This window comes from Cryptomeria japonica, chromosome 6, assembly GCF_030272615.1.
Source record: "Cryptomeria japonica chromosome 6, Sugi_1.0, whole genome shotgun sequence".
Classification (NCBI taxonomy): domain Eukaryota; kingdom Viridiplantae; phylum Streptophyta; class Pinopsida; order Cupressales; family Cupressaceae; genus Cryptomeria; species Cryptomeria japonica.
This window is the reverse complement of record NC_081410.1, coordinates 258,234,749-258,249,221: the sequence shown is the minus strand read 5'-3', so window position 1 is coordinate 258,249,221 and position 14,473 is coordinate 258,234,749. Positions and strand designations below refer to the sequence as shown.

General features: G+C 41.4%; 1 protein-coding gene across 2 annotated transcripts in view; it reads left to right on the top strand.

The window, feature by feature from the left end:
• The window catches only part of LOC131037446 (uncharacterized), a 242,703-nt gene extending 231,253 nt beyond the window's left edge, over window positions 1-11,450 (top strand). For both annotated transcript variants that reach the window (XM_057969589.2, XM_057969594.2), the window contains one exon: window positions 11,247-11,450. In XM_057969589.2, coding sequence (XP_057825572.2) covers window positions 11,247-11,435 — 189 coding nt within the window. In that variant the 3' untranslated portion in view covers window positions 11,436-11,450. The remainder of the gene's footprint in view (window positions 1-11,246) is intronic.
• The last annotated feature ends 3,023 nt before the right edge of the window (window positions 11,451-14,473 follow it).

Sequence of the window (14,473 nt, the reverse complement as noted above, 5' to 3'; positions counted from 1 at the left end):
ATTTGTGTATGTGTCCAGAAAAGAGCTCTTAGGAGGGGAAGGGTAGAGGCCGCTACTTCATGCATGTGAAGGGATTCTCTCTTTACTTCCAACAACCTGACGAGAGTGAGCTCTCGATGGAGAGCCATTTCCTTTACTTCTTTGAGGATCTGTTCTCCCCTTTTCTTGATGTCTTGCACCCATTCCTTAACGGCCTTTGCGGTATCCCGGATTCCTTCAAATTCAGTTGTGGTCCTCTGCGCCAATGCCATTGGGGGAATATGGGATTCAGAGGGGTTGTGTAGTGGCCGTAGGAGCTTATCGATGTATCCCTCGGCTTGTTCAGCACGGGCTCGATACATGTCCTTTTCAGCCGTGATTTCCTCGAGCTGTCTGAGTATGTTTTGCACCGAGTCCTTAAATTCCTCCTTTTCTTGCTCTTTTGTAGCTCGTCCGATGGGGACAGTCGTAATGCTATAATCTGCAAGGGTTATTTGATCTGCTAGCTTGTTTACGGGCGGGGTAGCAATATGAAGAGTGCGGTTCCTTTGCCCATCCTTGGTTATCTTAGAGTATGTTCTCGGTTTCTTCTTCCCTTTTACTTTTGTTTGATCCATTCGTGAGAAGATGTCTTCAAGGTCGATGGGCGCCTTGGTGGCGGCCCTACGCTGAGCTCTGGCGATCAGCCACTCTTGAGGCACCGTCTGGGTTGAGGATAGGGTTAAGTTAGCACCTTGTGCTCCCATACTTTCAACTGGCTGATCACAAATTAACAGCTGTCCCGCCATCGGAGGGGTGGAAGAAGGAGGAAGCTCTTTGTTTGCATCTGAGTTCTCCCCTATCTCACTGAATAATTGTCTGATATCTTCCTGTGATGGTGGCTCCTTGGTTCCCTCGAGCTCATGGATCTCGTCTGTTCTTTGTTCCCCTTCGACAGTTGAGTCGTCCTTGGCTGCATGGAGGAGTAGTAATTCATGGCGGCTCTGCTGGGTAGGTTCATGCACGTCGATCCCCTGGGTGGATGGGATTTCTCCTTCCTCTATCTGGTCACCCGGCTTGGTCGAATTGGGGCCCTTTTGCTCGGTGTCCGGCATATCTGGAGCAGGAGGATCATTGGCTTGGAATGCCTCTATGTCGCTCTGGGAAGGCGGAGCAGGTATGCAATCCAAATCTATGGCACCATCGGGCGAACTGGGGTCTGAAGATGAAGCGGTCTCTGGCCTTCTTATGGGAATCTTCTCCCTCCTTGTTCTCTTGGACGTCCGAGTCCCTCTGCAAGCCTTAGTTTTCTTCCTTTTCTCTGGTTTTTCAGCTGATGTCCTTTCATCTTCGGAAGACTGAGAGTCGAAATTGCCCATCAGATGGTAAGTAAACTGGACCCCTTCATGGACTAGCCTCTCGATCTGGTGTTGTAACCATTGATCTGTGTATCTTGCCGGGGCTGTCATGACTGCTTCGAAATCCGTGATTGGGTCTTGAGACCAATCAACGCCTGGCAAGAGATGCCTCACTGCTTCGAATTCCCGGACTTGGAGACAATTCCCCGAGTCTGTGAGCTGATCCGGGACCCGACGGTACTCAAAGAGTCGCATTTGCTGCACACTCAATCTAGAATATTCCCGTCGCCTGACTTCGTAGTCATCGGAGCAATTTTTCCAGTAATCTTCAATTGACTCCTTTGCTCTGTAGCGCCTACCGTAAGCTCTCTTTGCCAAATTGTCATGATCAAAACATTTTCTTGGGAAATGTTCCTGTAGGCCATAAGAGGCTAGCTCTGCAAGGGACTCTTCTGCTAGGGTGGGAGTTCTCAATTGGACATCATGGTTGCCTATGATCATTGGAAATGCGAATCCAGCCTGCTTGCTTTCTCGTAATAATATGCCGGCAGGGCGTGATTGCCTTGCCACTTCCATGAGGACTACTTTATCGGTTGGGTACCGCGGAAGTCGAAGGGGGGCACCTTCGAAGCCAGCAATTCGGATGTAGGAGAATCTTGGGAACTGAATAAACCAGGCCCCATACCTCTGCACTAAAATGGTAGCTTGCTCCGAGAGCCTTATGTGTAACCCTCCCTGCATTAGCCTGACTAGGCGCATTGTGAAGGCGTCGTTGACACGTTCGTACTGTCCAACTGCGTAAGCCGGGCTGCTCTTTTCCCTTTGAGCTATATCCTGGTAGTGCAGCTGCGGGTAGCAATCATAAACCTTTACCTGACCAGGCCCATTCCCGATCTCACCTTTCATTATTAATCCTGGCAGTGGCTGGTTCTTTGCGAACATATAGACCAAATAGGAGGTCATGGTGAAATACTTCTTTGTCTCAAGCTCAATCAGCTGAGCATGGATGTTATCACTTATGATCTGAGCCCAGTCAAACTTAGACTTTCCGGCAAAGACCTGTTCTGTAAAATAGAACATCCATTCTTCAAAGTAGTTGGACTTAGGGAGTCCCATGACTCGGCTAAGTAAGGTGACCATATCGCCATGTTCATTATGAAAGTCACTTCTGGGGGTCTTTTTCACAATCCTGGTGCTTGAAGCCCTTTTTTCTTTGAACCATTCTTCGTTAATTAGTGCCCTGCATCGAGCTGGGTTCATATCATACGCCCCCTGTGCCTCGTCCATTGTTGTAGCTATGGGATTATTTGGAAAGGGGATATCAAATGCATCGCCGATAGCCTCAGGGGAGAAGTCGGCAATAGTGATATCTTCCAGAAGCACTAATCTGGACTTTGGCTCGTAATGCCGAGCAGCTTCCACTACTAATTCATAGTTCTGGATTGCTGGAGGAAAACCTGCTGCTTGGGCGATGCCACTTTCCAGCATTTGCCTAGGCCTGCCATATGCATTGGGTGAGAAGACCCGATCCCTGAAATCCTGAATATCAATGTGGCCAAGGTCGGTGTCACCAATGTTGTCCCAGATACTCTGGACCTTTGACTCTCTTAACCCTCCCCTCTGATACTGATACTTCATTCTTTCAACTTTCCGTGGGATGTCTGATTTGGATGCTCGTGAGGTTTCTGCTGCAGCGGGTGTTTTTGATGATTCTGCCGCTGATTTAGGCATTTATCCTGCACAGCGAGACACGGATTACAAGGTGACTCGAGAATGACGATGCGGGTTAGATAATAACAGAAGTGTTTCAACAGACCGAGATTAGTTTAAATATCACTCTGGGCTAACAATCTAATTAACTTCTACAACATCATATTCCTGAAGATTCATGACTAAGCATTCTTACTCTCGAATTTTTTTTTTTTTTTTTTTGATTAATTTTAACAAAGGCAAAACATGAGAATTTTGAAAAGAGATGCAGTTTCCGGTCAAACCTCGGGTATGAATCCTAAATTTTGGATGTTCGAATGACGGAGATGCAGACTCTAAGCATTTCAAATTTTGCGTATTTTGCCTATTTGATTCACACATTTTAAATGACCGTACGCGATAAGGCGTACTTACCTGATTGGAGCGAATGATGGGTGATTACCCGACCTTGTCGTGCGGGGCGAGCGGATGACCCTGCAAAATTTGAATCCCAACGGTTATCCTTCCTGTTTAAATTTTCGCAGTTTGGAAGATGAAAGAGGATTTATTAATTTCACATGGTTCTGTGTCTAACAACCTGAATTTTAAATGGTTGATGGGAGGATGATGCGGTGTCTTACCTCCTTGCTTTCGGATTTAAGAGTTCCTTTCGAATTTCGAATTGGAGGTTTTCGAATCTAACCTTCGCGGGTGTGCTCGCCCTGGCCTCCGCGTTACAAACTGTGCCTTTTGCGTTAAAGTTTCGCTTGCTTTTGGACTTCGCTTTCTGCATTAAAGCTTGGAGCTTAAGTCGGGAGAGATGATCGCATTGGCTTTTAACTTTGCCTTCGTTTTGTGTTCGGACCTAAGGTTCGAAAATGATTGTGTCGCCTTCAGCTTCCATCCCCGCCGAGGTTCGGACCTGGGGTCCGAAATGCGATCTCACAGGGTTAATTTCCTCGCCTTTGCCAGCGCTCGAGGCTTAGGGTCTGGAGACGATAATCGCACTATGTTTTGCTTTTAAACGTTCATCTTGGAATTTCGGACGCTTAGGGTCCGAAAACGTTGTTTGCACTATGTTTTTACTTAACTTCGCCTTGTTGGAGCTCGGACGCGGGGGTCCGAAATGGATGCTGCGCTATGTTTTTAAAACTTTATTTGCCTTTGTTGAAGTTCGGACGCGGGGGTCCGAAATGCGCGTCGTTCGCACTATGTTTTAAAACTTAACTTCGCCTTGGTTTAAGTTCGGACGCGGGGGTCCGAAATGCGCGCTTTGTTATGTTTAAAAAACCCAACTTTGCCTTTTTCGGAGCTTAGGGTCCGAAGCGCGTGTTTAATATGGTTGCTTTTAAAGCCTTGCTTCGCCCTTTTTATTCGGAGCTTGGGGTCCGAAGTATGCGTTTTGTTGTGCGTTTTTGCTTTTTAAAACTTACTTCGCCCTTTTCAGAGCTTAGGGTCCGAAGTATGTATGGTGTGCGTTTTTGCTTTTTAAAACTTATTTCGCCCTTTTCAGAGCTTAGGGTCCGAAAACGGTGTTTATGTAGCTTTTTTTAAAAAAACTTTAACTTTGTCATTTAGGGTCCGAAATGCGATGTTTGCACAATGTTTTAAAACTTCACTTTGTTGAAGTTCGGACCTAAGGTCCGAAATGGATGCGCAGCGTTACGTTTTAACTTGATTTTGGATATTTCGGACCTGGGGTCCGAAAATGGATGCGCAGCGTTACGTTTTAACTTGATTTTGGACATTTCGGACCTGGGGTCCGAAAATGGAATTCCACCTTACGCTTTTAAATTTTGAATTTTCACTTTCGGACACTTAAATCCAAAAAGAGGAGCGCATAACGTTTTTTTACCTTAACTTGACTTTCGCCAAGTTCGGACCTGGGGTCCGAAAAGGAGATGCATTATGTTAAGTTTTGAAATTTTGGAACAAACTCTCGGTATTTACGCCCGAAAGCCAGATCAGTCAAAAGGGCTCATTGGTTCACTACTCCAACGTTGATCAGCTTACGGACTGATCACGAACTCGCTCGAGGAGATACGAGAAACTCTGATTCAATTCTCGGGATGACGATCAAAAAACTCAAAACTGGAAAGGGGGACCCTGTCGGCGACAGGGGGCGTGTGCAACGCACAACATGCCTCTGTCCACATGAAGGCCCCCTTCTTAGTAAGATCTGTCAAGGGAGCAGATGTCTGAGAAAACCCCTTAACAAACCTCCTATAAAAACCACATAAGCCGAGTAAGGTTCGTAGGCGTGGGCCAATCAACAATAGCTCTAATCTTTTCAGGGTCCACCCGAACTCCCTTTGCACTGATAATATGACCAAGGTACAAAAGCTCTGTCATCTCGAACTCACACTTAGACTCCTTGGCATACAGGGACTCTCTCTCCAAAGTAGATAGTACCTCCTCAAGATGCTGCAAATGCTCCCCCCATGATTTGCTAAAGACCAAAATATCGTCAAAGAAAATCAAAACTTATCTCCTCAATTGCCCCCTAAACACTTGGTTCATGCAACTCTGAAAAGTAGCAGGAGCATTGGCTAGCCCAAATGGCATAACCAGAAACTCGAAATGACCATAGTGACACCGAAAAGCTGTCTTCTCAATGTCCTCTGCTCTCATACTGATCTGATGATACCCTGATCTCAAATCTATCTTTGTGAAGACACATGCCCCATGTAGCTCATCTATCAGCTCATCTATCCTCGGAATGGGGTACCTGTTCTTAATGGTTTTCTTGTTCAAGGCCCTGTAGTCAATGCACATGCGCATTGTTCCATCCTTCTTCTTAACCAAAACAACTGCTGAAGCAAAAGGGCTTTTGCTTGGCCTAATGTGCCCCATCTCCAACAACTCCTTGATGGCTTTCTCTATCTCATCCTTGTGTTTCTTTGGATGACGATAGGGTGTCATCTTAATGGGCTTAGCCCCCTCTTCTAATTCAATGACATGCTCTATTCCCCTATCTAGAGGAACGCCATGTGGAATACTGCAAAATACCTTGGCATGTCTATCAAGGATGTCCTGCATATCAAGCGGATGACTCTTAACTTGTGGTTCTGGTGATGCTGGCATAATCAAGCACTCTGCTGCCCACTCAACATCATCATGTCTGAACAACCTCTCCATCCTCCTCAAAGAAACTACCCTACAACTGCCATCTGATAATCCTCTGAGTACCATGGTCCTGCCCTCATGCTGGAACCTCATCTCTACTCTCTCCATGTTGAGAGTAAACTCTCTCAACGATGCCATCCAAGTCATCCCTAGGATGATGTCATAATCATTCATCTCCACAACATAGAACTCATCCTGAAGCTCATAACCATCTCCCAGTCTGATGCGAAGATTTGTAATCTTCTGTGTGCATAGTAACTTGTGACCACTAGCTACCATGACTCGGAATCCTGTATGTTCTTCAGTTTGCCACGCTCTCCTAGCCACTAACTGTGAATCTATGAAATTATGTGTGGCCCCAGTGTCCAGCAAAGCAACCACCTTCTGTCCCGGCATGGTGCCACGCACCTTAAAAGTAATTGCGTTTTGAGCACCTGTCAATCTAGCTAAGGACTTCTCATTCCCTGAACCCTCCTCAGTGGCACTGCTCTCACCATCAAACTTTGACTGCTGCTCCTCATCCTCTGACTGTGACTCCTTAGCAGAGAAGTACTCCATCTGGTTGGCCTTAGCCTTCAGAGGACACTTGTGAGATAAATCCCATGGTTCCCTACACTGAAAACATAGTTTTTTCCGCCTCAACTCGTTCAGTGTCTCATTGTCTAACCTCTTTAATTCCTTTTTCTGAGGCTGAGAATCCCTATGTAGAGGTTTATTATCCTTATCCTTCTTGAAGTGTGGATCCTTAGGAGTGAACTTACTCCTAGAAGCGGAAGGTGCAAGATCTCTCGCCTTCCGAATGGCATCCTGCAATGTGAGGGGATCATGTCCCTTCACCCAACCACGAAGAGGCTCTGACAATCCATCCACAAAGAGTACAATCAACCTCCTCTCCGAAATGTCTGTAACCAACACTGAGTCTCTGGAAATCTGAGATGTAACTGTCGATAGGACCCCACTGTCTCAACTGAGCTAACTCCTTGAAATGGAGTTCTGGATCCTTTGTATCAAATATGTCAATCAACCTCTCAGTGAACTCTGCATATATGTCTATCTGATTATGGCCCAATGTGACCATACCATGGTGCCACCACTCGTGTGCACTCCCATCCAAGTGCAATGCAGCATACTTAATCGCATCCTCCTCAAGCATGGGATTAAGCTGAAAATAAGTATCTAATTTTTGGACCCATGTCCGTGCTGAAGCCTTCCCTGTACCATCATAGTAGGGAATAGACAACTTTCCCAACTTCTTCCTCATCTCATAATTATGTTGTCGATTTCCTCTCATGGGTATATTCTTGAGTCTAACATCCATATATTCCCTGAATGTCATCTCAGCCTGTAACTCAGGGCTAGAGTCCCTCCAATCATCCATAATCATATTTTGAATCTCTTGCTGTGTAGGACCGACATTATTCTGGTCATTCTGTCTCGGAGGAAACTGTGGCATGAGTGGTCTCGTAGTAGAAGAACCTGCTCTAGCATATGTCCTGGTTCCCCTGTTAACCGATGCGTTTCCATTACCTCCATTACCCTATCCACCTCCTTGATTAGCATTATTACCCTGATTGGTATTATTACCTTGGTTGCCATTATTACCTCGGTTGGCATTATTGCCTTGATCTGCTCTCGTCAAATGTTGTGTAAATGCTATAGCCATCTGCTGCAACGTAGCCTGGAGCTCCCTCTGACCCCTAGCGAGATCACTGAGCATCTCCCTAGTGCTAGGTTCTCCCCTTTCCCCATCTCTGTCACCCATGGCTGGTGCTGAAAAAGGGTTACCCTCCTCTTCAAACTCTGGTGAATTCTGTAGGTTTTTTGTTTGACCTGTTTCTCCTCAAGTAATACTGATGTGCTGGACGCATGAAACCCTCACAGGATGGCAGGAAAAACAAGCTCTGATACCACTGTAATGGACACCCCGGAATGCCCAAAAGCCATACCAACTACTACTAGGAATTTTATCAAACAGTTTGCATCCAACTCCTTATTTCTTTGTTTAATGTTTTAAATTCCCTTATGGCTCCGGAAATGAAATGTTGGGTTGTTTTACATGGAATTGAAATCACAAAATATGAACAAGAATGAAACTACAACAATATGCAAACTAGAAATTGAACTACTGCTGATATGATATTATTTTCAGAATTAATCAAATACATAGCAGATTTTTCAACTCACTAAATACTCCAGCAATTTTGACATAATGCTCCATCAAATGTTTCCAATCTTGCTGCTACAATGACATGAATAGTGTTGCATGAATAGTGCCACGTGAATAGTGTTGCGGCCTGTAGCTGAAAATGCACCCAAATAGTGTTTCTGCCTGTAGCTGGAAATGCACCCAGAATGCACCCAATCTGCCTGTTAATGAAGCTGAAAGCAATGGATTCCAAAGGCCAAACCCCAAGGGAATGACGTCTAGAATGTCACACGAGAGGATAGACGTCCTGTAATGCCAAGAATGGATCTGCAACTCACACATCAATTTCTTCTCAAATTCAACATGCCGAATGAAGCTACAAAAGTTTCCTTTTATTCTTTCTCCAAGGGTCGACCCAACTCACTTAAGCAATGTGGGATAAAACATGTGCAATATAAAACATATTAACATATTCACTTATGTCTCCCTTGGATGCCCCTTTGATTTGCACACATCCCCATAAAATAAATATTAAAGTAACACTTTAATATTTTACGATTAAATTAAATGTTACTTTAATAACACTTCAGGCATTAAAATATACTAGCAATCGGACTCCGAATTGCGCGACTGATAACTTGTCGGAAAGCTCTCGCCAAGGAGTATCGAATCCAATCACCAAAACTAGCCTTTGTTGTGTCCTGTTGACTTACTAAAAATAGTAAGTATGCCTGAAACTAAGTAAATCAACTCCGTTTTGGCCTGAACTGGAAATGACTAGGCCAAAACACTCCAGGATCCCTTTAAACCCTTCGCTAGCCCTCGGGACCATGTAGAGCTAGGCTAACACACATATGCTTGGTCAACTGCTAAAGTGGGGACATTACACCCTGCTGAAACCCTAACCAAGCAATCTGAATCTCCACAAGGAAAAGCACGTACACTCTGACCAATAATGCCAATGCCAAAAGAATCCACTGCCAATCAATAGCTGAGGGCTACGTCCCAGCCAGTACCAATCATGGGGTTTGCGTCCCAGATTGAAGAATTGCTCTACCAGAGCAATATCGCCCCAAACAAGTTTTCAATATGTAAAAGATAATGAGAAATTAGGTTTCCTTCTCCTTATATTTCTTTCCTTCCAAATCGAACCCTAAAGATATGTGAAAAGTGTGCTTTAATATAAAGTTATATTTCCCAATATTGGGCGCCCAAGTATAGAAAAAACACCACTTTTTCAATATAAAATAACTCCAAGCGCCAAAAGGACCCTGGCAAGTGAAAATCATTTAGAAAAGTTCAAAACCTTTCCAACGAGCTATAACACATGAGCATACGAATCCAAATGAAGCCAAAAACCCCTTATTACCCGAAATGGCTATAGACATAGCCTTATTTAAAATATTAAAACACTAACTTAGGAAATATTTAAATATGTTAAAAATATAACCCAAATAGCTACAGAAAGCTCGAAACACACCAAAAGCCTGAAACTGAACCTATCACCTGTCTGTGACTGATGTCGGAAATCATGGATCAACTAGCAGTCTCATCCCTAAAATCTAGGGATGCTCCTAGAAACTAGGAAACACACCCAAATCTCGTGAAACTGAAACCATCTGAAAGGTCATGAATAACCTCATGAGTGGCAATTGTCACGACCTCCCAAAATTTAGGGATATCCCCTAAAATCTAGGAACTGCTCCAAACTAGCTCCAAACTGCCTGTAAAGCCAAAATCCAGTCACTATATGCACTAAATGAGTCCCAATCAACCTCTACTAGCCTACGAGACTCCAATGATAGGCCAACTCCTCTGTCTCTAATGTCCACTCTAGAAAGGGGACATGACATTTTCAATTGCTTGGGAAAATATTATCCATCAAAAAAAGTCTTGTATATTTGTAAATGTATGTCTGTTTAGTTTCTATACAGTCCATGAACATAGAATGTTATATTATGCAATCACCAAATATATAATATAATTATCAGTTTAATGGTATATAGTAATGGTTGAATTATTATGTAATTAGATAATGCAATCAGGCCAATCATTATATTGTCAGGTTATAAGTTATTTATGAGTAGCCACTCCAACAATTGTATCCAGCTTGGTTATTTAAGTTGGTATAACCTGATATCAAAAATACAAAGGCTTTTTTGAATTTCTACAATGTTTTTGCTAGATTCTAAATGAAACATAATTTCCCTGTCCTTTTATAAGTGGCGCTGAAATTTCAATCTGATTTATCATCCAACATTCTCTTACAAACTACCAGGTAGTAAGTATCACATATCAGTATTTGCTCTTCACCAAAATGGATCTGCTATTTACTTTTACCAAAATTGTCAATTAAATGCAATTTTGGTTCTATTTTATTATTTTTGAAAAGACCGTTTAGAATATTCCATTTTATTTGTAACCTCACCATTTTCTGTTAATTTTTTGCCAATCCTTTCCCCACTTTTATAAAATAATATCATCTTTCTATTTCATAAAAAAGTATCATCCTTCTTTTTGGGGAAAATATTACCTATTTTCTCATTTTTGTTGTCATTTGTTAAAAATCTTTATGGGATCCTTGCAGGATAGTTGTACACAATTTTGGCAACATTGGTCATTTGAGATTCTGTCAGAATGTTTGGTTGTAACTTCAGCTGTTAGGACTGTAGCTTTGTTTGAAAATATCCCTGTATATGTTTTTGGATATCCAGTTAACTCTCCTACTATTGATTAATCTTCATGTTTTAGATGTGAGACGCAATTCTTGAGGTGGAAGAAATGTTTCACTTCTAATGGTTTGCATATATTGTAAAAAATGACTCTCCAGCAATAAAATTCTATTATCCTTTAGAAAGATCCACAGAAAACATTACTTATTAGTTATTTGTACATTTCTTGGCCACCTCTTTAGATACCTTCAACAATGTTTTTTGCTTGAATTACTTGTTTTTCTTTTTCTACTACAGGTTGGTGATGCTAGTGGAATACAATCTCCTATTTCTTTTGGTGGATTTGGAAGCATTTCACGTCACCTCGGCAGATTATCAACTGGTACTACATTGTCTATAAATCACTCATTAGATTTATTGTGGAGATCAGGTTTCTTTGCATGTCTAAACATTGTGTGTATCCATATAAGCATGTGTGACTTATAGTTTATTAAATCATAAACAAAGATTAAGTGGTTGGATCACATCCATTATCTGATACTTGGGAAGCCCTTTTAAATGTGGCTAGGACATCAGCGTAGGCAATTGTCAAAATAATCTAATAGTTGGCTGAGGTAGTTATCAATGCAGTGCAACATCTACCAACTGCCTCTGACTTGTAAATCACAGAAATAAAATGAATTGAATAGTCTCTCTAAATCATATATCTGAAATATAGCTTTCATGCATATCCTGTGTTCCAGTGGTGAATTGATCCTCTTTTAGATATTCATTTAGAAATAATAAATTGAAGTCCTATTGTTTGTATTTTCTCACATCTGTTGTATATGGTATTATTTGTGCATTGATATGTAGTTGTAGCATATATTAGATGGGGCTGCTTCATTTGTTATTGTGACCATATATTCATGCCTTTGGCATGAGTTCATGGTTCACTTTAATTTAAATTCAGAAAGGCATAAGTGGGTTGTAAAAAATTTAGGATCTGACACACGATCAGGCAATGCCTTCCAGAAGCAAGGTGTCAGCAGGTCCCACAACTACTGTTCACCATACATCAAGTTGAGGACCTTTTAATCAATATAACTGCACCTTATTTTGATAGTCAAGTTTCTATCCCCTTCATTTAACAGGTCGTGTTTGATTCCTTGATTTAAGGAGTCCATGGTCAGCCTGTTAAGGTACTTCACAGGAGAATGATATCATCAAGTAAGCAATCAATATGCAAGGATAACTATGTTTCAACTCAATATTTCATATACAAGAAACATTGTACATAAAAGACAATAATATACACCATATTACTCATAAAAATGGCACTATGAAGAAAGTAGAAAAGAAATGTCCCAAAGTGCACTACCAAATTTATATTTTACTAAGTTACCAGTTTGGGTGTGGGAGTACGTTCGAGGACACAAACCCAGTTCGTGGGTTCGGGCAAAAAAATTTTTGCCTTTTAGGTTTGTGGGTCGGGTTCATCCGTATATATATATATACATATTATATGCAAAAAATAAAAGAAATATACAAAATTACAAATCTAAATACATTTAATAGTATGCTACTTCATCGTTAATCAATGCCAAATGCCAATTCAATTGATATTTCAGAATTTTAACGGGCGAATTAGGATTTTTTGCTTTAAAAAGGCAAAAAAAATTATTTTTTTAATGTTTAAACTTTAAAAGTAACTTAAGTGACCTAACCCATCCGGTGAACCTGGGTTCGCTCGGATCCATACAAGGTTCACCCCAGGGGCCTTAGGTTCCCTATGGATTCACGAAGCCATAGGGAACCCAAGGCCCCTGGGGTGAACCATGTTCGAACCAATCAAGAACCCAACACGAACCAGGACCCACGCAGACCCGGTCCGTGTTAGGGGCTCTAGACAGGCGAACCCGATAACTTAAGTATTTTAGGGATTTTACATTTTTCTCAATATGGTTGTGATGAAACAATTATCCAAATGAATGTTGTGGTAATGATTGTAAACTTTGTCAACATGTGGACAAAAAGTAATTCCAATTGAGAATAGCTAATTACAAAATACCATCTTTGGTGAGCATAGGCATGATCCTAGACTTCATTTTTTTTGGTTCTTTATAAACAAATGTAATGTCCCCTTCCATGGAGTAGCCAGAAATGACCTATTTAGCCTATTTAATTTTTGTATGCTAATTTTGGGTTATATCAAGGAATTAATTCATTAATTGAATAAAGTTGTCCAATAAAGCAAATTTTATGGATGACTTGACTTTAATTAATTTTATAAAGTAACTTAAGTGAACTAAAGGGGAAATATTAAATGTCACTTTATAAAGATGCTTTTATAAAATATTTTAAGTGGAAAATTAAAATGTCCCTTCTGGAATGTTCTATGAGAAAATATAAAAAGAGGGTTTTTGAGCTTAAGTGGACATGTTTGTTTTGTTTTTCTCTTTTGTGGAGTTTGAGCTTCTTGTTGGAGCAAACCCTAGGATGAAAATCCTAAGGGAATTGGTTTTGGTAGTGAAAGAACTACCCTAGTTTGTTGTAGGTCGAATCACATGGGTTTCATATAGGGATTCAATGATTGAAGATTTAATTTGTGAATTCTTGCAATCAAGACAAATTATTTGAATGTTTGGAAGAATTGAAAGAGTTGCCAAGAAAGAAATGTGGATGCAATGGTTTGAAGAATGATACTTATTGCTAGGAAATGGAATATCTAGTGTATTGGAGAGGTTGATAGCCTCTTTGCTGGCCTCCTTTGCTATACCAGGCTGGGTGTGTGAAATAAGGAATAGGTCAAGGGTTTTTATGCACTCAAATATCAATCATAAGGTGATGTTTACCTTTTCTTTGTAGGCTGGGTTCTATTTTGCATTCCAACGCCTACTAATGAAGCATATTTGAGGCATTTTGGAGCACTTATGGCAGGTCAACCCAACTCAGCATGATGGTGTGAGGACTTGTTGGTGTACGTTTTATCATATACCGAACATTAGAGTAAAATATCCAAGGATACTCTACCCTCTCCTGAACAAAATCACTACGTGTGCCAAGATTGCAAAGAAAGACCACACGGCGACTCCAAGGTCTATATGTGCGAACGGGCAACTTTATGTTGGATAGCTTCCTTGGTTATGTATGTTGAAATACAAGGGGGACTTATGCTCAACAGATATCATTCACAAGTTAGGACTTAGATGGATTTAACAATAATTGCTCTCTCTTTTTTTGTTTTTTTGGATTTTCAGATTTGGACCTCAAAAAAAGGATAAAAAGGATGAAGGGTTCAGAAGTTCTATGCTACTCCTATGAACTCAAGAGACGGTATAGACTGGGTGAAACCAATAACGACACTTTGTTTCGCCACACCAGGACAACTACACAAAGAAGGTGCAATCTTCTAAAGTTGTGATCAAGATTTTCATACTTATGAATAATACCATCAATTGAACAATATTTACTCAAAGCAGAAGTTAAAGCATCCACATCATAAGCTCAGGCTAACTTTACACATTGAACGAAAATCATCCATC